This window comes from Anomaloglossus baeobatrachus (assembly GCF_048569485.1).
Source record: "Anomaloglossus baeobatrachus isolate aAnoBae1 chromosome 5 unlocalized genomic scaffold, aAnoBae1.hap1 SUPER_5_unloc_9, whole genome shotgun sequence".
Lineage (NCBI taxonomy): Eukaryota > Metazoa > Chordata > Amphibia > Anura > Aromobatidae > Anomaloglossus > Anomaloglossus baeobatrachus.
This window is the reverse complement of record NW_027441813.1, coordinates 1171656-1195760: the sequence shown is the minus strand read 5'-3', so window position 1 is coordinate 1195760 and position 24105 is coordinate 1171656. Positions and strand designations below refer to the sequence as shown.

Genomic DNA, 24105 nt, shown 5'->3' with positions numbered 1-24105 from the left:
AGGCTTCAGCTATCTGCTTTACCCTAGCTGGCTATCAAAAATGGGGAGAACCCACATAGGTTTATTTAATTATTTATTTTTTGGCTAAATATAAGGTAAACACCCTTCACTGCCACATGAAAGTCACTAAAGGGTGCCAGCTTAGATTATGCTGGGGGGTGGGACATTAGATATGTGTTTGTCCATCCATCCATCCATCCTAGCTTTTTAGGCTGTGTCCACGATCAGTGTTTTCAGCGTTTTGGACACAGTCTTTTCGCTGCGTCCAAAATGCTGCGCTGTGCAGTACAAGCGCAATGGAAGGATTTTTGGAAATCTCCTGCCCACTTTGCTTGTTTTTTTCCTAAGCATAAACTGACCTGCAGCGCGGCTTCCTGAGCCTCAGCATGTCAATTTATGCTGTGGAGACGAGAGTTTCGTCCAAAGAGAAAATAGAGCTAAAGTCCTCAGCAGCCTGAACCTGGATCGTGGGCCCGGGCAGCTGCGTTCTCCAGTGGACAATACTCACATCTCTGCACGAAAGCTGACATTGCGTCTAGACACAGTGTCACCTGGTTGTGGGCACATAGCCTAAAAGTGAGAAATTTGGCACTACAGCAACATTTTTGTGAAGTACCTGTGGGTTCAAAATGCTCACTATACCCCCAAATGAAATCCTTGAGGGTCTAGTTTTAAAAATGGGGTCACTTGTGGGGGTTTCTGCTTTATAGGTAATTTAGGGGTCCTGAAAATGCGACATGGTGCTCGCAATTTTTTTCAATTTTTCCAAAATTCACATGGTGCTCCTTCTGTTATGAGCCCTCTCGTTTGTCCAAACAGAGGTTTTTAGCCACATGTGGGGTATCACTGCGCTCATAAGAAATTGGATTACAAACTGTGGCGTCCACATTTTGCTGTTGCCGCTTGAAAAAGTGAGAAATTTGGTGCTAAAGCAACAGTTTTGTGAAAAAAATGAAGAAAATTTTCAACATGACGACCTAAGTTTATTAAATTCTATAAAGTACCTGTGGGTTCAAAATGCTCACTATACCCCTCGATAAAGTCCTTGAGGGGGTCTACTTTCCAAAATGTGATCACTTTTGATGGAGCTCCACTGTTTAGGCACCTCAGGAGCTCTCCAAATGCGACATGTCATTCGCTAATGAATCCAGCCAATTTTACAGTCAAATGGCGCTCCTTCCCTTCCGAGCCCTGCCGTGCACCCAAACATTTGATTTCCAGCACCTATGAGGTATCTGTGTACTCAGGAAAAGCTGCACAATTAATTGTATGGTGCATTTTTTCCTGTTACCCTTGTGAATAAAGAGCTTTGATGTCACTTTGATGCCCATTTTGTGTTAGTTTGATACTTTTTTTTGCTGCTTTTAAGTGTATTCACATCAGGGCTCCGCACTGTATTGTATTTTATTATTGTGATTTTTTTATGTTTGTTGTTAAACCTGTAAAAAAAAACAAAACAATAAAAACTGAAAAAAAAAATAAACCAACTTCAGCCTCGAATAAGAAACTGGATGATTAAGAAACCAACTTCAGCATTGTGTCTGATGTCGAGCAATACAAGTTTGAAAATAAGGGAAATGTCTGTTATTACCACATATATACCCTGCCCCCACACTGACTGACAGCCGCTGAGCATTGGAACCTGCTGTCAGTCAGTGTCGAGAGCGCGGTATACTGAGCAGTGACTAAAACCGCATCGGTGCCACCCCTATGACTGAAAGCTGGACGCCGTCTCAATATATGTCTATGATCACATTTACATATTTCATAGCTATTTAGTAACACTTCTTATTTTGTATATATGGCTGTTTTTTACCTGGTTGGGGCTAATAACAGAGATTTGGATTGACAGTGGTATTCTCCTATATGTCACACATTTGGAAGGGGGCGGGGGGGGGGGGGGTCAAATCAGTATTTATTTTCATCTTCCTTCCCTTGTAACTGGGGCTGATATAATGACTCAGCGGTGACCATATCCTCTGTATATGGGGGAGGAAGCACCATCTGCTCTTTCTACCCTGTTTCCTCGAAAATAAGACGTACCCTGAAAATAAGCCCTAGTAGGATTTTTGGGGGCTTTTTTTGAGTATACATAAAATATAAGCCCTCATCCAAAAATACACCTTGTAAAAAAATAATTGCACTCACCAGACCCCAAACAATTACAGTTGGCAAGTACCGATGGTGCATAGCCTCTCACACAGAGATCTGTGTCACTGTCAGGTCCCTCACCATTCATTACACCAATGTATACAGTGACAGAGAAGACAGAGGCAGTAATAAACCGTCTGTGCCTTATGTAAAGATGGTTGGATTTCATCTCTGTTGCTACATGATTGTGTGTAGCTGCGCTGCTCTTTTATTTTTCCACCCACATTGCCGTATAAAGGATAGTTGTTTTTTTTTTAAATGACTCATAGGTTTTAATTTTACCATAAAATCTACTGGAAATTAAGTAAAAATTCCAAGTGCGGTGAAATGGTGAAAAAAATTTTTTTTTCATCATTCTTTTTACTCCGTTCACGATGTGCTGAAAGTGAGCGGTCAGCGTGATTCTCCAGGTCAGTGTGATTACGGCAATATCAGACATTTCTTATCTCAGTGGTGACTAGAGATGAGCGGACCCGTGGACGTTCGGCTTCTGCTGGTCCAGCTGAACATTTGCAAAGTTCAGTTCTGGACTTGACCTGCACTTTATTTGAAGTCACTGATTGGCAGTTCCGGTCTCCGCCCACATGCAGCCATAAACCGATCACTAACAGGGGTCTTTTCAGTTTTATTTCTTGGTGCACAATACATCTGATAACACGAGAGCGGTTTCCATACGTGAAGCCCCGAACTCCAAACCTGAACTTTGCTATCTTGGAGAAGTCTGAGTTTGTACCGAAAACCGAACTCCAGGTTCACTCATCTCTAGGAGTAAATAAAAATCAGAGTTTTCTAAAAAAAAAAAAAAAAAAAAGAAAATCAGCTTGTGTCTCCATTTTCCGACATCGGAGTTGAGTGACGACTTGTTTTTTGCTTGATGAGCCGACGTTTTCATTGATACCATTTTAGGTGCAACTTCATTTCATGTTGAAATTTTTTCTACTGCCCAAATGATGATAATAATAATAACAATAATAATTTTATTCATTTAATTTTAATTTTTTATTCATATAAATTTATTCATTCATATAGCGCTATTAAGCGCTTTACATACATTGGAAATAATATCGTCCCTTCATTATTATCTCGATTAATGTTACATATCGGCTCATCTCCTTCCCATTCAGGTCCTTATAATATCGGATCCTCTCAGTGGTTTTATTCTATAGAAGAGAATTCTCCTGATTGCCCCGTGAAGGATGGATATGGACAGGGACAAGATGGCGGAGAGGATATTCCACCTCACCCTAGAGATCCTCTTCCGGCTTACTGGAGAGGTGAGAGATTCTGATGACGTCACATTACATCATTCTTATCTATGCGAATAACAGATGGACAGAACTGGAGAGGTGAGGACTCTGGAAATGTCTGGAGTGAGATTTATTACTGTGTCTCTCCATAACCAGGATTACACAGTAGTGAAGAAGACCTCTAGTGAGCGCTGTCAGGCCCCTGTGTCTGAGGGATGGGGAAGACCCCTGAGCCCAATCACGGGGCCTCCACCTCACCCCCCGATACAGGAGGACATCAATGACCAGAAGATCCTAGAACTCACCTACAAGATGATTGAGCTGCTGACTGGAGAGGTGACACTGCTGGGAATGCTGGGACATTATACAGTAACGCTATGAAGGGATCGGGGGATGACGGTATCATTGTATGTGTCAGGTTCCTATAAGGTCTCAGGACGTCACCGTCTATTTCTCCATGGAGGAGTGGGAGTATTTAGAAGGACACAAAGATCTGTACAAGGACGTCATGATGGAGGATCCCCAGCCCCTCACATCACCAGGTAATAGACAGGACTAAATACACACGGCCTATAATTATCTGTATGTAAGGAATGAATTCAGTCCCTGTATGTGTCTCCTCCAGTTCTATCCAGTAAGAGGACAACACCAGAGAGATGTCCCTGTCATCTTCTCCCACAGGACTGTAAACAAGAAGATCCCGATGTTCCTCAGGATCATCAGGTAGATGGAGAGAAGGGGCCATGAAATCTCCCTATGATGTGTAGACGGCTGTGAAGGTCTTGTGCTCAGTCTTGTTTTATCCTCCAGTATTATATGTGTTATGCTTGTGTAATGAGAGCGGTGGAGATGGCAGGATTAGGAGATATAAGAGCTTTGATTCCTTTTAGTTCTCGTTCAGTTTAAGGGGTACTTCTCACATAGCGAGATCGCTGCTGAGTCACGGTTTTTGTGACGCACCAGTGACCTCATTAGCGATCTCGCTGTGTGTGACACTGAGCAGCGATCTGGCCCGTGCTGTGAGATCGCTGCTCATTACACACAGTGCTGGTTCATTTTTTAGACGTTGCTTTCCCGCTGTGAGGCACACATCGCTGTGCGCAAGAGAGCAACGATCTGAATGTGTAGGGAGCAGGGAGCCGGCGTCTGGCAGCCTGCGGTAAGCTGTAACCAAGGTAAATATCGGGTAACCAAGGGAAGCCCTTTCTTGGTTACCTGATATTTACCTTCGTTACTAGCGTCCGCCGCTCTCAGGCTGCCAGTGCCGGCTCCCTGCTCTCTGCACACGTAGCTGGAGTACAGATCGGGTAAATAAGCACAGCGGTTTGCTTATTAACCCGATGTGTACTCTGGCTAGGAGTGCAGGGAGCCAGCGCTAAGCAGTGTGCGCTGGTAACAGAGGTAAATATCGGGTAACCAAGCGCTTGGTTACCCGATATTTACCTTAGTTACCAAGCGCAGCATCGTTTCCACGCGTCGCTGCTGGCTGGGGGCTGGTCACTGGTCGCTGGTGAGATCTGCCTGATTGACAGCTCACCAGCGACCATGTAGCGATGCACCAGCGATCCTGACCAGGTCATATCGCTGGTTGGATCGCTGGAGCATCACTAAAGTGTGACAGTACCCTAAAAGATAACACTAGCGCTCACGGAAAAAGATGAAAGGGGACTGTATCAACTCTATCAACTCTGAAACAAATGAGGTTTATTGAGAAGATAGCTAGTCTCACAATTTTGAAAGCTGCAAGCAGTGGACAGGGTCCGTGTGAACCTGTCAGGGTAAAAATACAAAACGGGATTATGTATATGACTGCTGCGCTAATAAAGGAAACACAGTGAGAAGGGAATTGAATAAAATATGTATAAATATATAAATACTAAAAATATTTTGGATACCTGCAGTTTTGGAGGTTAATTGAGTGATCTTTAAGGAGGTAATGTAGAGCCAAAGTAGTAGGCAGAGTTTCACTAGTATGGCAAAAACAAAAAGATTTAAAATGAGTATGAAACAAAAAAGTGGGGGGGGAGAGGGGGAGGGGGTAATGGATTACAGTGGGGTCATAGATATAAACTTGGCTTTTTGGGTTCCCAGATGGAGATAGGGTTTGTAGTTCCCTAGATAGTGGACTCTGAAAGGGCAACAAGGGTGTATGGCTGAATCTTGCCTAAAGGTACCATCACACATAACGAGATCGCTAGCGAGATCGCAGCTGAGTCACGGTTTCTGTGACGCATCCCGTTAGCGATCTCGTTATGTGTGACACCTACCAGCGATCAGGCCCCTGCTGTGAGATCTCTAGTCGTTGCAGAATGGTCCAGGCCATTTTCTTCAAAGGCGATGTCCTGCTGGGAAGCACACATCGCTGTGTTTTACACTGTGTGACAGGGTCACAGTGACTGCTGAGATCGTTATACAGGTCACTACTGCGACCTGTATTGTTCCTGCATCGCTGGTAAGGTCTGACTGTGTGACATCTCACCAGCGACCTCCCAGCGACTTACCAGCGATCCCTATCAGGTCGCATCGTTTTCGGGATCGCTGGTGTTAGGTTGACCTAACGGTCACAGCTGTTGCCAGCGATGTCCGAATGCAGAGAGGGTACCGGTGAGTGTGACCCCCCCCCCCTCTGCTACTCCGTCTCAATGAAAACAAGCGGACGCCGTTATACACATAAGACTAGAGATGTGCGGCTCCGAATAGAAAGTGTATTGGTATTGTTTACATTACAAAGTTATACAAAGTTGATTAGGGCGTAACTATGCAACATACATATTCATTAATCTACATTCATTAAGGCGTGGATTGCATATTCCCAGCAAGAGAAATTAATATAATGACTTATACTCCCATAACAAGATGTTTTTCAGTCGTCTCTAAGTCAAAACATTCTGCGTCCTTGAGGTTGGTCTCACAGTTTATTACGCAAATAAGTCTGGTTTGGTCTTGCCAGGGAGAAAGAATTTCTATTATTTTCTAAGTCAGTGAAAAAGGTTAACTCTTTCTTCACAATCCCCCCTATTGGCGTGATTGATGGACAGGGGGCCATCGAGAAGCTGTGGACTATAGAGAGAGCAGGCTAGCCTCCAGATACTTTCTGAGCCGCGGGTTGCTCAGGGAGTGTCGTCTCACATCCGTCACCCAGGACTGCCTGCATGCCTCTCGATAGGAGTCTCATCATGATACGCCAAGGTGATTTCTAGAGGAAAGAGTAGAGAAGAGAAAAAAGGCATATTAGTGATTTCATACAGGTGCTGAATAATCATTGTATCTACATTGTTTCAAGCAGCGGGAAAACAAAGCCATTAGCAACTTGAACACTACATAAGCAACTAGTAAACAGAGTAACACTTGGAACACTGATAGTCTGTTGTAACAGCCTCCCCATTGAAACACTTCGTTTATTGGGACTGGTATGGCTAAGTATGGCATGGAAGAGGCTGTCACAGGTGCGTGTGTACATATCCAGCAGTCTGTGATCTCAAGTTTTTCAGCTAACACTTCATGATGGGTCTCAAATGAATTCTGCCGTGGTGTAGAAGGCCCCAAAAAGGGAGTACACATAGAAATACTTATCAGCAGTATTAGGCCTTCTTGCAGTGGCTGGCATGGACCCATGTCGATCTCCCCTCAAGTTTGACGGAGGTTGGAGTGGTCAGCTGGATAGTCAAAGGCCCTTCGAATTGTGGCTCAAGGGTCTTTCTCACATGCTTCTTTAGGTAGACCCGGTCACCAGGCTTTAGAGAGTGGGTTCCTGGAATGGCATCAGGATCAGGTAGAGAAGAGTAGACCCTTTGGTGGGTTTCAGTTAGTCTCTTCTGCAGGGAAACAACATAAGACGTTAGGCTATCACATTGCAGGTGTAACTCCTGTGGGAAGTAGCATCCTAATCTGGGTGCACTACCAAAGAGTATTTCAAAGGGTGAGAGCCTGTGCTTTCCCTGCGGGGTAGTCCTTATAGAGTAAAGAGCTATGGGGAGACATTCTGTCCATGGTCTACCAGTCTCCTCCACTGCCTTGGCTAGTTTGAGCTTTAGAGTTCCATTTAACCTTTCCACTTTCCCTGATGACTGTGGGTGGTAAGGAGTGTGTCCAGTGAAATGAGTACCTCGGTCTGACTCTATGACTTCAGGGAGTCCAAACCGAGGCACCAGCTCACAGGCCAATTTTTTTGCTGTAATTCGGGCCGTGGCTGAGCTTACAGGATAGGCCTCTGGCCATCCTGAGAAGAGGTCTACACAGACAAGTACAAACTCGTAGATGCCATGTTTTGGCAACTGTATATAGTCTATTTGTACTCTTTGAAATGGGGCAAACGTCTTTGGCATGTGTCTTTGCGGGGTTTTAGTTAGCTGGCCTGGATTATGTTGTTGACAGATGTGACAAGCTTTTATTCTCTGGGAGGCGTATTGTCTGAAGCCGGGGGCTATCCAATATGGTTGCATCTGGTTCATGATTGAGTTTGTGCTACTGTGTGTGGGATAGTGGAGTACTTGGAAAATGGCAGGGAACCAACTGCGTGGCAGGACGTGAAGTCCGTTTAGGCGCCAAATCCCCTCCACTTTTTCTGCCCCCTTGGCCCACCATCCGGCCTTTTCTTCTTCAGAGGCGTTTTGTTGTGTCTCAAAGAGGTTCTGCATTTCTTCCTCCGTCGTTGACACTGTTTCCGTCTCCTTCAAAGGGAGTAAGGCTGCTTGTTTTGCTGTTTGATCGGCCAAGCGATTTCCCCCTTGCCTCGGGTGTTTGAGCCTTGGTGTGGGCAGCAACCTTTATGATTGCTAGCTGTTTTGGTATCAAGGCTACTTCCATTAGTTTCTTCACTGAGGCTCCATGCCTGATGGGATTTCCTGTTGCTATGAGGAATCCTCTTGTCTGCCAGATAGTGCCAAAATCGTGCACAATGCCGTGTGCATAGGCTGAGTCCGTGTAGATGTTCGCCGTTCGTTCTTCCAGAAACTCAATTGCCCAGATGAGAGCAAGAAGTTCTGCTTCTTGAGCAGATATGCGTGGAGGTAGCGGTTGTTTGGCTAAGACTGCATATAGAGTCACTGCTGCAAATCCGTCGTGGAACTTGCCTGCTTCATCAGCGTATCTGCTACCATCCACAAAAAGTTCAAAGTCTGGATTTGTAAGCGGTGTTGCCTGTATATTGTGCAGGGGCTTTGCCTCATGTTCAATGAGTTCCTGACAATCATGATCAAATGGTGCGCTGGTACGTTTGTCACTCTCTTCTGTCCTCTCTTCTGTCCCCCCCTCTAAACTTGTAAAGATCAGCAGATCAGCAAGGTTTAGACTTGTAACTCGAGCAAATGAGATGTTTGGGGGTAGCAACAGCGTGCACTGGAGTCTGACTTGTCTTGCCATGGAGAGGTATTTCAACTGCACTTGATTGAGAACAGCATAGATGTAATGGCTGGTAAGGATGGTAGTCGGGAAATCGAGTGAGATTTCAGATGCTTTCTTCAGTATGTTTGAAACTGCTGTAACAGCACGGACACAGGTTGGTGCTGCTTTTGTGACGTTGTCAAGTTGAGAGGAGTAGCACCCGATTATGTGATGTTTGTCCGTCTTCTGGGTGAGTACTCCTACGGCAAATCCTTGAAGGTCTGCTACAAACAGATTAAAGGTGAGATCATAGTTTGGTAGTGCCAGAGCAGGTGCATCAATCACTAGTTCCTTGAGCTTTTGAAAGTTTTGTCGAGCTTCTTCTGTAAGGGAGAAAGGAACATTCTTTGTGCAATCATACAGCGGTTGCATGAGTAGTGACGCATTGGGAATCCACCGTCTGCATTTATCTCTACTTGCTTTGCATCCTACTTCTGCCAGAAATGTAAGCCTTCCTCTTCACTAGGGCAGCACAGTAGTAAATCATCCACGTACTGGTAGATGTACTGCGAGAGGTAGCGGGAGGGGGGATTGTCTCAGCTGCGGTGGCGTAATTCCAGGCTTGACTGAAACTTTTACTGTGGGCACGGGTAGTGTGCCGAGGTCAGTTTTTGATGTGGACCAGAGTTTTGCAGGAACTTGTAGAAGTATTGGGTCCGTGTTTACTTCATGTGTAACTTCAGATTCTGGTTGATCTTCTATCATCTGGAGGGTGCACAGGACTTCTTCTGGGATATCTTCTGGAATTTGCAGGATAGCAGATCCATCTTCATTGTAGACAATCTGAGCTTGTAGTCTTGATAGTAGATCTGCTCCCACTAGGGCATCTCCACCCAGGGGGGACACTAAGAATTTAGACACGAACATGTGTGGTCCCAGTTTCACCTTCAGTGGATGTGTTATTGGGATTATCTGGGCTTGTCCATCAAATCCGGATACTACAGTAGCTTCAGATGAGATGGATCCTTCAGGCACTAGGTTCCTGGGGTTCAGGAGCGTGAGGCTCCTGAGTCCACCAAAGCTCTTATTTCCTTGTTGCCAATGTGAAGGGGGACGTGTATAAATGGGCCTCTGGCATCCCTATCCCGTGCTGCCGCAAGTCAGGCAGTCTTCTCCTCCTGACTGTCGGGTTGGTTTTGAGTGTCCCTCTTCTTCTTTCTACAGTCTCTGATCACATGTCCTCTGACTCCCACAATAGTAGCAGGTCGGTGCCTTCCTTCTTGTACCTTCTGGCTGACCGTCCACTGCTGCTATGACAACTTTCTTGTTGCTCCTTTTATCCTTTGCGTCGGTTTCTAAGCCACTTGCTTTGTTGACTAGAAGATCTATGTCTTCCATGTTTCTCCATTCTGGGCAGCACGCTTTCAATCTTTCTGCCAGAGGTGCATGTATTCCATCCATGAAGGATCTTACCATCAGGCGACATATTGCACCCGCTTGTAAGTCCAGCCCTTCATCTGCGAATGACTGCATCAATCTGTAGTAAAATGAGCTGACATTCTCCACAGGACCTTGATGCACTGGTCCCATTGTGCCCTTAGTTCTTTGCTCCTGGGCGCAGAAGAGATTGAGTCTTATCATGAAATCTTGGCCCGATTCCACATTACGGGTATTGTCCGGAACATGTCCTGTCAGGTGGGCAGTGAGTTTGGCATACAGTTCGGGAGACATTTTAACTCTACACAAACCTTCCATGTCCAACCAAGTGCTTCTGTAGGAGACCTGTATTTGGTTCAGGTAACGTGAAAAACTGACTGGGTTTCTAGTCGGGTCTGGAGCATTTTGCAGGAAAGCCATCTGCTCGGCTGGAGTCCAGGGTACGTAGTCATCATACGTACGAGGAACTGCATCTCTGGGAGCATCTGGGTTTTGTGGATTAACAGGTGGTCTTATCAGGACTCTTCTTTCCACTACGGGATAGAGAGGCACTGGTGCTGTGGCTTGTAGCTTGTGCTGTGGGGCTCCACAGGCTAGGCATGTTTCACTCCAGTCCGGATTTTGTTGGCCACAGTTTGTGCAGGTCCATCCCGGGAATCCTGTTATTTTTGGAGCTGTTCCAGGAGTAGCTGACAGGTACTGAGGAAGCTGCTGTTGATCCTTATTAGCCTTCTTCCCAGCTTCTTCCCATGTGTCTGATTCTTCATGGTATATCCAACCTTGATCGTGGGCTGTTTTTGCCATGTCAGAAAGAGTTCTGACTAGTTTAGTCCATGATTTATCTGCTATTACTCCTGCTCTAGTAGCTCTTATTGTGTCCCATTTGTTGGGGTCCAATTGATCCTTCCCCTTCAATCCAAATGTCTTAAAAACTTCCTTGGACTGACTGGCTGTTCTTTTGCCATGATAACACGTAATGAGATGTTGCAGGGTGCATCCAGCTCTTCTGTCTTTTGATATTCCTTGCCCCATTCTTCTTCTTCTATCTTCTTCAGCTTTTAGACCCTTGAACGTCCTTTGGACTAAACCTACCTATCCTGGAGATACTCAGAGACTAACTCCTTTTGTATTCCTACCTAAGGTGAGGTCTAGAACCACCTTTCCTGGAAGTACCCAAAGACTGATTCTTGATCTGTATTCCTACTGAAAGGTGGTGTCCTAACTTCAGAGGGGGCTGAGAATGTTGAATGGTGCTGGGTTACCCTTCTTGTACCAGAGATACACTCTATATCCGATAGCAATGGCAAACAGGGCTATTCCCACTAACACTAGGGCAGTGAATATCACATCCATTGGACAGAGCAGGTACACTATTCCCTTTCAACACTCACTGATCTATGACAACCAACAAGGACAACAGCACAGAAGTAAAGCGCAGGAGAGCAGACACGCGACACACGGAGAGGCAGAGAAACACAGAGAAACAAACAAACAACCAAACAAGGCACAGAAAACATCAGCTGGCAAGGCTCTCTCAGAGTTCAATAGAAACCCACCAATAACCCAGTATCTACTCACAGTGTACCTCTTGCGCGTTGAGGAGAGGGGAGATCAGATGTGGGGAGCATAAAGAGAAGAATAAGGTTCAACTCTTACCTGGCCAGGTGTTTCTGGTCCCCACGTCTGGTCCACCCCTCCTCTGAATGGCAAGATAGTCCACTGCGTCCTGGGATTAGAAACACGGGTCCCTGCTTTTCGGGCGCCAGATAATGTTAGGTTGACCTAACGGTCACAGCTGTTGCCAGCGATGTCCGAATGCAGAGAGGGTACCGGTGACCCCCCCCCCCCCCTGCTACTCCGTCTCAATGAAAACAAGCGGACGCCGTTATACACATAAGACTAGAGATGTGCGGCTCCGAATAGAAAGTGTATTGGTATTGTTTACATTACAAAGTTATACAAAGTTGATTAGGGCGTAACTATGCAACATACATATGCATTAAGGCGTGGATTGCATATTCCCAGCAAGAGAAATTAATATAATGACTTATACTCCCATAACAAGATGTTTTTCAGTCGTCTCTAAGTCAAAACATTCTGCGTCCTTGAGGTTGGTCTCACAGTTTATTACGCAAATAAGTCTGGTTTGGTCTTGCCAGGGAGAAAGAATTTCTATTATTTTCTAAGTCAGTGAAAAAGGTTAACTCTTTCCTCACACTGGTAAGTCGTTGTGTGTGACTGGGCCTTAAGGGAATAAAATCAGTGAATGGGGGAGGTTAAGATTAGGTAATACTGTTACAAGATAGGATAGTACAGTGATCCTAATGCCTGGCATATAGGGGCTGTCTGATTGGGGTGTCCAAATATGTAATGCCCAGATTGGATTAGATGTGGTGTCCAAAGGAGGATTAACAGGCTGTAAATATACAAAGGTAGTCTGACTAGTTCCAGATTTAACAAAATGACTAAAGATCTGCCTGGTGCAGGAGAAGCCGGTATAGTCACTTGCCTTGCAGTGGTGGTCAGCGGTGTAAAGGCTGGATACACAGGAACAGATTTTCCTTAGAAGTGTGCTTAGAGACACCGTGGATCTGATGGGAGCAGTGGGCGCTCTAATATGGGTGGTGAAACACGGTACAGAGAGAGTTCCGGACGGAAAACTACTTCCTCCAGTGACCGCGTACAAGGGAGAGCTGGGTGACGTCACTCGCTGAGGGCTACAGAAGCCGGTAAGGGGCAAAACAGGAGCACTTTTTTGTTTCTTACTCATTTTAAATCTTTTTGTTTTTGCCATACTAGTGAAACTCTGCATACTACTTTGGATCTACATTACCTCCTTAAAGTTCTCGTTCACACTAATGTACTTTCAGTGCTGTCCATAAAATAACACAACGTCTCGCCCTCAGACCATTGTTATTGGATGTGGCGGTGCAGATGGGGATTTTTCTTTCTCAATGACTGAATCTGCGTGTGAGAATAATCCCAGCATCCCACGCCTTCCGTAAATCAGAGGAGACTCGTCCATTCAGGTCTGTGTCTGCACAAACCATCAGATTCCCACCAGCTCCACCATACAGCACACATTGTATTACGGATACATTGCAGTTCTGTAATGTAGGAAGCTGTAAATGGTCTTGTAAATTATTTTTTTAAATTAAATGGTTTTATGAAAGTTTTACAAGTTACAACCAAATAAACATTGGAGGTTACCCAGCCGCTACCCAGCCTCTACCCCCCTCCCAACCCTCCCCTCCCCAACAAACATTAAACAGTCTTGTAGAAAGGAGAGATAATGTTAAATCTGCAGCTCCACACATTCCTAGACAAAAGTTCTTAAGTACCATTATTACATTTATCAATTAATCCAATTAGACTTTTGTTTTTCTTTGAGCTTTTGCTTTGTTTGGCATTGTACACATTTGAATGTCATTTTTGATGAAGACTCTAACCTGTTCCCATGCTCTCTGTTCTCCCCAAACCTCCGTCATCATTATAGATAAGTTCTGCAGAAATTTCTCCACCTTTGCCCCTTGTTATCAATTTAGAGTAAGCCCAATCTAAACCTAATCAGTTCCCTCGAAGCCAACCCTGACCTGTCTATCCATCGTGCCCATATTTTTTCAAATTTGATGACGCCATTTCTTTTCCGGTATATACTTTTCTCCACATTTATCACCCAATTAACTTTTTTGACATATTCAGATATTGTAGGACTGTGGTCCGAGATCCAGTGATGAGCGATTAGTTTCCTGGCAATATATAATAGTCTAGATACGGCCACTTTGCCCTCCTCCTTCAAAGGTAAATCCTCCATGTATCCCAGAATACATACAAAGGGAGTTAAGCTCGTCTCTATCGTATATACTCTATCGATTATTTCTGTCACCTCTCTCCAGTAATGGTCAATATCAGGACACGACCACATCATATGTAATAGATCTCCGGAACATATTTTGCATCGCGGGCAGAAGGGGTCAGTTCTGACTCCGATATCAAACAGGAATCTAGGAGTGCGATATACTTGGTGAATAACGTACAGGTGTGACAGTCTGTATGCCTCCCCCAATGATAGACTAGGAATTCTTTCTAAAATTTCTACCCACTGGTTGTCCTGAATAGGTCCTATAGCTCGTTCCCATTTTTCTTTTGCGTTTACTGGAAAGTTCCGGTGGACCAAATATAATAGATCCCAATATAAACGAGAGATCACTCCCGCTGAGCCTCTAGAGGTTGCTATGCGTTGCATGACTTTGTTCTGCTCCAATGCTCTGTCCGTAATAGAGATTTCTGCCTGATAGGCATGTCTCAGTTGCAAGTACTTATAAAACTCCGAATTCTGGATCCCAAACTCCGCTTGCAACTGAGGGAAGCCTCTGAGTTGCCCCCCCCTCCACAATATGGGTGAATCTATTTATCCCTCTCAAAGCCCAGCTCCCAAACCCCTCTAAATGATGATGCAAGTTAGGTAACCATGGAGTTTTCCATATAGAGGTGTATTGTGAAATTCCCTGAATGTCTTGTAGTTTTTTAGTTTTATCCCAAAGTTTTTGGATTAGTAGTAGGGTTTGGCAACTATTAGCAGCAGCTCCGAAGCCTCCTGCCTCAAGAACCTCGTATAGACTAGTGGAGTGAAAATATTGTTGTAGAATCATATACTGTGCCCCCCCCTCCAGGGTCCTCCCATCCCCTAATGTGCTGAAGCTGAGCCACCAAATAGTAAACCCATGGATTGGGTACCGCCAGACCTCCACTACTTTTATCCCTCTGCAGGGTCTCGAGCCTAATGCGCGGCATCTTTCAGCTCCAGATCAATTCCCGGAATAATGCATTTACCTTATGGAAAAATATTTGTGGGATCCATTGTGGAGAGTTGTGTAGCTTGTATAATAGTTGGGGCATCCAGATCATTTTGATCAAGTTAGTGCGGCCAACTGCTGAGAAGGGCAGGCGAGACCAGACTTCCTTCTTATCCTTAAATTTCGACAGAATAGGGGTTAGGTTGAGATTCTCATAATCCTCAACACGAGTGGTGACTATTATCCTCAAATATTTAAACTGGGCAACAACCTGGAGGCCCGAGTGTACGTAGTTAAGTGAGTTTGTGGTTCCATCCACCGGAAGTAATACAGACTTTTCCCAGTTGATTGATAGACCTGAGTACTTCCCAAATTCTTGTATAACCCCCATTGCTCTTGGCAGTGATGATGTTGCATTGGCCAGAAAAAGGAGTGTATCATCTGCGTACAACGCTATTTTTTCCTCCTGACCACCCCTCCTGAACCCTGTTATGTCTGGATTGGATCTAACCATTGCCGCCATAGGCTCAACGGCCAGAGCAAATAGTAAGGGCGATAGCGGGCATCCCTGGCGGGTGCCGCTACCTAGGTGGAAAGGAGAAGTAAGGCATCCATTAACTTTGATCCTAGCAGTAGGGTTATTATATAGAAGTCTTACCCAGAAAATAAAGTCGCTCCCCAGTCCAAATCTGTCAAGTACTGCCCAGAGAAACTCCCACTCAATAGAGTCGAAAGCCTTAGTGGCGTCTAGGGAGCAAATTACTCTATCCCCTGAGTTATCAACTGGCAATTGTAAGTTGAGTTGTAACCGTCGTATATTCACTGCCGTTGATCTGGAAGGCGTGAACCCCGACTGGTCCGAATGGATTACTGAAAGTATAACCTTATTAAGTCTGGAAGCTAGTACTTTAGCTATTATTTTGATATCTGTAGGTAACAGAGAGATACCGTGTTTCCCCGAAAGTAAGACAGTGTCTTACATTCTTTTTACCCCCAAAAGTCCCACTATGTCTTACTTTCGGGATATGTCTTATATTGGAAAAAAATCCCACAGCAATCGCAGCAAGTCTCCATGCAATGTACCGTATGGGGACTTGCCGCGATTGCTGCACATGAGGGCACTGAGGCTGCGTGTTTTTGTATGTTGTCCGTGGTCCTGATGGACCACGGACAACATTACTGCAACATTTCTCGGTGGCCGAGCGTTCGGCTGAGCGCTCGGCCGCCGGCATGTCAGGGCGCTCGGCTGGGTGCCCGACCGCCGGCATCTGACTGCTCTCAGCTTGGCACTTGGCCGCCGGCATGTCAGGGTGCTCGGCCGCCGGCATGTCAGGGCGCTCGGCTGATTGCTCGGCCGCCGGCATGTCAGGGCGCTCAGCTGGGCGCTCGGCCGCCGGCATGTCAGGGCGCTCGGCTGGGTGCCCGACCGCCGGCATTTCAGGGCGCTCGGCTGAACGCTCGGCCGCCGGCATGTCAGGGCGCTCAGCTGAGCGCTTGGCCGCCGGCATGTCAGGGCGCTCGGCTGGGCGCCCGACCGCCGGCATGTGACGGCTCTCAGCTGGGCGCTCGGCCGCCGGCATGTCAGGGCGCTCAGCTGGGCGCTCGGCCGCCAGCATGTCAGGGCGCTCAGCTGGGCTCTCGGCCGCCGTGCATGTCAGGGCGCTCAGCTGAGCGCTCGGCCGCCGGCATGTCAGGGCGCTCAGCTGAGCGCTCGGCCACCGGCATGTCAGGGCGCTCAGCTGAGCGCTCGGCCGCCGGCATGTGAGAGCGCTCGGCCGCTGGCTATTGGGAGCGATCAGCTGATCGTTCACAATAGTCGGCTGCCGGTACTGTAAAGAAGAAAAAAAAATAAATAAATAAATAACGCTTTCCGTTTACTATGTCTTACTTTCGGGGTACGTCTTACATTAGCCGACCCCCCCAAAACCCCCACGACGTCTTACTATTGGGGGTGTCTTACTATCGGGGAAACATGGTAGGTCTATAAGAGTCAGGGATGAGGGGATCCTTGCCAGGTTTAGGTATGACAACTATCACTGCTTCTCGCATCGACTGGGGCAAGGAGCCATTTTTGGCTGCTTGCTGGAAGGTCGACAGCAGCTGGGGGAGCAGGATGTCTCCAAACTTTTTGTAAATCTCTGTGGGGATCCCATCTGAACCCGGTGACTTATTATTGGGCATGGAGGATACCGCTAAATGCAACTCTTCCAGTGTGAGTGGACTGTTTAGGTATACCCTGTCCTCATCTGAAAGTGAGGGCAAGGGGATGTCTTTCAGGTAAGAAGCTATCTGTTCCCTATCATATTGCAATTTAGTACTGTAAAGTTGTTCGTAGAATTCAGAGAAGGTAGCCAAAATTTGGTCAGGTTGATTGACTATGGTCCCGGTTTTGTCCCTTAGCGCCCCCACAAATGTGTTCTCCCTTTGTGCTTTAGCAATCACCGCTAATAAATGACCCGCTTTTTCGCCCTCTTCAAAGAATCTCTGTTGTGAAAAAAGTCTTTTGTTAGTGGCCCGTTCCTTAATGTGAGAGTCATATGCTTCTTGTGCCCCCTACATTCTAGTAAGTCCCGTGTATCCCCTGACAGAATGTACTTCTGTTCTGTCGTCTGGACCCGTTCTTTAAGAAAAATTTTAGATCTACTGACCCCCTGTATCAGTGACCCCCTCAGACAGGCCTTCATGGCATCCCAAACAGTGTTAAGCGACACCTCCCCAGTACAGTTGTCCTGAAAATAGTATTCAAGGGCTAGTTCAACTGGGCCCACATCTAATCTGTAGCCAAAAAGGATTGAAGGACCACAAGCTGCGGGTACGATCAAGCCCGGGTAAAATATTAAGTCGTGTCAACAGTGGGGAATGGTCTGATAAACCTCTAGGAATGTATTCTGTGTTTTCCACCATTGGCAGTATACCCTCCGAGCCCAAGATCAGGTCTATCCTGGACAGACTGTTGTGTGTTTTGGAATAGCACGAGAATCTCTTGATTCCAGGGTTTCTGATTCACCACAGATCTGAAAGTGCCAGTTCAGCCACCGTGTCCCCAAATTTGGAGTTAGGATAGTGTTCTAAGTGAGTACCCGCATTGTGTTTGTCCCAATATGGGTGAATGATGTTGTTGAAATCCCCCGTGCACACCACCTGAACATTGGGGGTCTTGCTAATCATTTCCGCAATTTTGTTCATAACAGTATTATTATATGGAGGCGGTATATAAGCCATACCTCCCAACTTTTCAAGAAAGGGAAGAGGGACAAAGCATGCGGCGCGCCGCGGCAAATTTTGACCAAGCCCCTAGCCACACCCCTAGCCACACCCATTTGGAAGTAAGGGTCATTCAGCAGATGCCCCGGACTGTTCGTTCATATTTATAGCAGTCAGAATTTTTTTATATTTCTGTGTCACTATATGACATGTTGCTTATTTGTGCCTATCAATCTGTGTTCACACGTTGCATAAATTCTATTTCTTTTTGTTTCTGTCTGCACCAAACTACACAATAACAATCTTCTCTGTTTTTTCCATTTTTGCTGCATTTTTTCTGCCTTTTCTCCATTATTTAATGCGTTTTTGGTTCAGATGTGAATCTGCGTTTTTAAGTGTTTTTATTGTACAGAGAAGCTTTTTCCTGCATTTTTTTAAGCTCCACATAGAAACCTCCAGAGGAAACCCCATGGAATCACATCCACTTTACTTGGACAATTAAACACAGCAGAATAAATGTGCAAAGAAACAGCAGAAAAAAATGCAGCATTTACACTACATGTGAATATGGACTAATTGTCCAAGCAAAGTGGATGAGACGTCCTGAAATCTCCGCCCCTGGTGCGTGGAAAGACGCCGCTGAACGGTGCGGATTTGGTGTTTCTTTCTTTATAAGCTTCAGGATTCACATCAGCAACAAACATGTATCAAATAAGAGGACAATGCATAAAAAATACCGCAAACACGCAATAATCAGAGAACATTGTTATTGCACTCGTGGCGCGGACACCTGCAGAAAAAATGCAGCATTTACGCTATGTGTGAACACGGCCTCAGTGATCCATTTTTATTACATTTTTTATGGGTTTTAATAAAGAAAAATAATAAATTGCGCCTTTTTTTCCCCGCCATTTACAGATCCCCATAAATAATCTGATCGCTGTGTTGTTCAGGTCATTACGATTACAGGGACACCAAATATGTCCATGTTATTTGCTGATTTGTGATGTTTATTATTTTATAAAAAAGTGCTATAAAATTACATTATTCTATTTTTTTTATTATTTTTAGTAACTTTATTAGAAGAAAAAAAAATCCTCTTTTCCTCTCCCTCTAGAATATAGGACATAGAGATGCTGCTCTGTACAATGGAGCTGTGTCCTGTGTAATCTGCTGTGTAAGAGGCTGCATTGTAGGTTCATTTATGTGAAATCCTCCTTCTGACATCATCAATCCTAGTGGCTCAACAGCTAGAGCAGCTAGGAAAGCTAGGAGGTTGCTGGACACAAGTTTTGAACGTTGCTGGTTTGAATCCAAGGTGGTGAAGATTAAAAAAAAATAAAATTGTATTTGTATTTTTTTCCTCATTTCTTTATAGTAGTTTTATGGGAACAAATGAATCTGACTCTTTCACCAACATTGAGCTACAGTATTTATCTATTTATCTCTATCCCTCTATCTATCTATCTATGATTCTATCTCTCTATCTATCTATCTATGATTCTATCTATCTATGATTCTAGCTATCTATGATTCTATCCCTCTATCTATCTATGATTCTATCTCTATCTATCTATTATCTGTCGTGTACCTATATATCCCTCTATCATCCATCCCTCTATCATCCATCCATCCCACTATCATCCATCCCTCCCTCTATCCCTCCCTCTATCCCTCCATTCATCCATCCATCCCTCCCTCTATCCCTCCATTCATCCCTCCATTCATCCCTCTATTATCCATCCATCATCCATCCATCCCTCCCTCTATCCCTCCATTCATCCCTCTATCATCCATCCATCCCTCCATCCCTCCCTCTATCCCTCCATTCATCCCTCTATCATCCCTCCATCCCTCCCTCTATCCCTCCATTCATCCCTCTATCATCCATGCATCCATCCCTCCCTCTATCCCTCCATTCATTCATCCCTCCATTCATCCCTCTATCCCTCCATTCATCCCTCCATTCATCCCTCCTTCTATCCCTCCATTCATCCCTCCATTCATCCCTCTATCATCCATCCATCCCTCCCTCTAGCCCTCCATTCATCCCTCTATCATCCATCCATCCCTCCCTCTATCCCTCCTTTCATCCCTCTATCCCTCCGTTCATCCCTCCTTCTATCCCTCCATTCATCCCTCTATCATCCATCCATCCCTCCCTCTATCCCTCTATCCCTCCATTCATCCCTCTATCATCCCTCCATCCCTCCCTCTATCCCTCCATTCATCCCTCTATCATCCATGCATCCATCCCTCCCTCTATCCCTCCATTCATCCCTCCATTCATCCCTCTATCCCTCCATTCATCCCTCCATTCATCCCTCCTTCTATCCCTCCATTCATCCCTCCATTCATCCCTCTATCATCCATCCATCCCTCCCTCTATCCCTCCATTCATCCCTCTATCATCCATCCATCCCTCCCTCTATCCCTCCATTCATCCCTCTATCATCCCTCCATCCCTCCCTCTATCCCTCCATTCATCCCTCTATCATCCATGCATCCATCCCTCCCTCTATCCCTCCATTCATCCCTCCATTCATCCCTCTATCATCCATCCCTCCCTCTATCCCTCCATTCATCCCTCTATCATCCATCCTTCCCTCTATCTCTCCATTCATCTCTCCATTCATCCCTCCATTCATCCCTCCCTCTATCCCTCCTTTCATCCCTCTATCCCTCCATTCATCCCTCCTTCTATCCCTCCATTTATCCCTCCATTCATCCCTCTATCATCCATCCATCCCTCCCTCTATCCCTCCATTCATCCCTCTATCATCCATCCATCCCTGCCTCTATCCCTCCATCCATCCCTGCCTCTATCCCTCCATCCATCCCTCCCTCTATCCCTCCATTCATCCCTCTATCATCCATCCATCCCTGCCTCCATCCCTCCCTCTATCCCTCCATTCATCCCTCTATCATCCATCCATCCCTCCCTCTATCCCTCCATTCATCCCTCTATCATCCATGCATCCATCCCTCCCTCTATCCCTCCATTCATCCCTCTATCATCCATGCATCCATCCCTCCCTCTATCCCTCCATTCATCCCTCTATCATCCATCCATCCCTCCCTCTATCCCTCCATTCATCCCTCTATCATCCATGCATCCATCCTCCCTCTATCCCTCCATTCATCCCTCCATTCATCCCTCTATCCCTCCATTCATCCCTCCATTCATCCCTCCTTCTATCCCTCCATTCATCCCTCTATCATCCATCCATCCCTCCCTCTATCCCTCCATTCATCCATCCCTCCATCCATCTTTGCAGCTGAATAACCTGCTTCTGGTGTCTCACCTGCAGTATATAGGTCAAGATAACAAAATCTTCCTATTGCTTTCAATAGAGGCAGTAGCTCAGTGGTTAGAGCTGCTGCCTTTGAAACAATGAACTCACAGCTCCACGAGTTCGAGTCCCGGCCGCCCCGAAAATCCAGAGCCGATGATAATTTAATTTAATTTATTCACTCCACTGAGGGGAGGAGCCGGGACATCAGCTGTGAGCCGCGGGAGTGCGGGACAGCCCTGATAAATCGTGCAAGTCCCGCAGAATCCGGGACGGTTGGGAGGTATGTATAAGCTGTTATCAGAAGGAGCTCCTTGTTAAATATTTTACAGTGCACGCAAATGAATCTACCTTCCTGATCTACTGTGGATGAAATGATCTCAAATGGGATTGCTCTGTGGACTAAGATACTGACACCTCTGGAATGAGCTGTGTAGGTTGAGTGGAAACAATGGCCCACCCATGAGCGATTCATGATGATTGCTGGAAAGTGGGATTTGACCTGTTCCATTACTGCTACCCTTTTTGTGGGGTCCCCCAAGCCACGGACATTCCAAGAAAGAATGTTAATCCTACTCGCCATCCTGGTGGTATGCGTATGTAGTGGAAGTAGTCACACCCAGCAAAGAGTTCCAACCCTCCTCCACCTTCCTGAACCACATGAGAACCATTAGCAGACATAAATATAAAAGCATCAATAAAGCTGCAGAAACATTCCCCCCCCCTCAACCCCCTCCCATCTAACAGTTTTCCCACAACATAAATGTTGAAACTGAGGCACCAGTCCATCCTGAAGCCGATAACAAGAGAGACAAAATTTCCGCTTCCCAAAATGGTTTAAGGCAAGAAAAAAAAAAAGCCTGAGAACAATGAAAAATGCAGGGAAGTGAGAAAAACAAAAACAGTCTCTGGAAGTGAAAAAGGGAAAGAAAAAGGAAACCCAAACTCCTCTTCCAGGGAGTTCTGCTGGAACCAATCAATGGGTATCATAATAATTTTATCCACTGGGACAATCCTATGTAATCGTAGCAGACAGTCGAGTATTCATCACCCATAAAGTCCTTAAAGGGTTACATATCAACGTTGTGGACTTTGCCTGAGCCGTTGCTCATTCATATCGAGCCATCTGAGAGCATCTTTAGGATTTTCAAAAAAGAATGTCTGTTGCAGTGCAGCCACCCTGAGCCTCGCTGGGTACAGCATGGAGTACGAGACTTGTGCATTTCTCAGCTACCCTGAGCCTCGCTGGGTACAGCATGGAGTACGAGACTTGTGCATTTCTCAGGCGTCGTTTCACATCTGTGAATTGAGCTCTTCTTTTTGAAATTTAAACTGAATAATCAGGCAAGAAGGATATTTTGTGGCCGTCCACAGTTATGGAGCCTTTGTTTCTAGCCACTCTTAGGATCGCATCCCGGTCTCTATAATGTAGTAGTTTCACCAGGACAGGTCTTGGAGGAGCTCCCGGAGGCAGGGGTCTGGTGGGCACTCTGTGGGCTCTCTCCACAGCATACAGGGGGGATAGGACCTCTGTGCCAAATACTTTTTGCAGCCATCTCTCAAAGAATTCTGACGGATTTGTGCCCTCCGTTTTTTCTGGAACCCCTATCAGCCACACATTGTTTCTCCTCAATCTATTTTCTAAATCATCTGTCTTGTTAAGTAGAAATTACAGTTCCTGATCATGCCTGTGGGAGTCACGGGTAACCTGGGACATTTTGTCCTCTAAGTCACTGATTCTCCCCTCTGACGCAGTCATGCGGTCATTCACTTTTTGGAGGCTCTGTTTCACACCTGATAACTCCTCCATGATTTGGCCCATCTGGAAGCTGAGGGATGTCATCGTGGAGCCATTTTGAGCTATAGCTGCAAGCACGTCTTTCAGAGTGGGCTCAGCACCCTGCAAAGTTGTGTCAGGCTCATGTGGACATTTATTATGCATGGATGCAGGGAGCTCCAGCTTGTCCTGCAAGCCTTGCTGTAATAATGAGTCTGCACTATTTCCTCCTTCCTCCTCCACTGCATTGTGAGGGCTGTGCTGCGTGGAGCTCCCCAGTTTAACTCTTTCATCCCTGTGCACCGTGGGAGCCCTGCATTCTGTGCCCCTGGCATACTCGGATAGTTTTTCAGCTGCATGAGTTGCTGCAGCTCTAGCTGCTTTGGAGGCTGGTGTCTGTGTCCCACTACCATTTTGTGCAGTACCTTCCATTCCTGTTGCCGCCTCCTTCTGCCTCCTGCTCGTCCCCCCAGCCATGTAACCTCCGTCCAAGCTGTGCAGTAAGTTCAGGGTGATCTCTGGTTGCTGCACGGATGATTTTTGTCCTCGCCACGGCCCAGTGGAAGTCAGGATAATCGGCAGTTCCAGGAGCTCTCTTCTTAGCTGCTTCTCACATCTCTGGCCAGGCCACACCCCCTTGCATCCCCCCTTTTTACCACTTGTTATTTGGGAATGCAGTTTCTTTTTCCTTTGTCTGTTGTTTTCCTTTTGTGTCATTATCATAAAGGAGGACTAGTGTTCCTCCTGCCCTGCTCACTAGACACGGTTGTTGGTTAGGTAAGACACGTGATTGTTGCACGACGTGAAAGAACCTGTCTTGGGACATCGGGGAGCTCAGGGTTGCTCAGAGTAAGTGACAGGGTTTATCCTTCCTGTTC

At 46.0% G+C, this 24105-nt stretch overlaps 2 protein-coding genes across 2 annotated transcripts in view; one reads left to right on the top strand and one right to left on the bottom strand.

The window, feature by feature from the left end:
• Positions 1-24105, bottom strand: part of LOC142259342 (uncharacterized) — a gene marked incomplete at its 5' end in the record, with an annotated part of 71414 nt that overhangs the window by 19312 nt on the left and 27997 nt on the right. The gene's annotated exons all lie outside the window — the stretch shown is intronic.
• The window catches only part of LOC142259343 (uncharacterized), a 30246-nt gene continuing 9446 nt past the window's right edge, over positions 3306-24105 (top strand). Inside the window, exons 1-4 of the mRNA XM_075331807.1 lie at positions 3306-3425; positions 3555-3734; positions 3817-3940; positions 4024-4121. Coding sequence (XP_075187922.1) covers positions 3348-3425; positions 3555-3734; positions 3817-3940; positions 4024-4121 — 480 coding nt within the window. The 5' untranslated portion in view covers positions 3306-3347. The remainder of the gene's footprint in view (positions 3426-3554; positions 3735-3816; positions 3941-4023; positions 4122-24105) is intronic.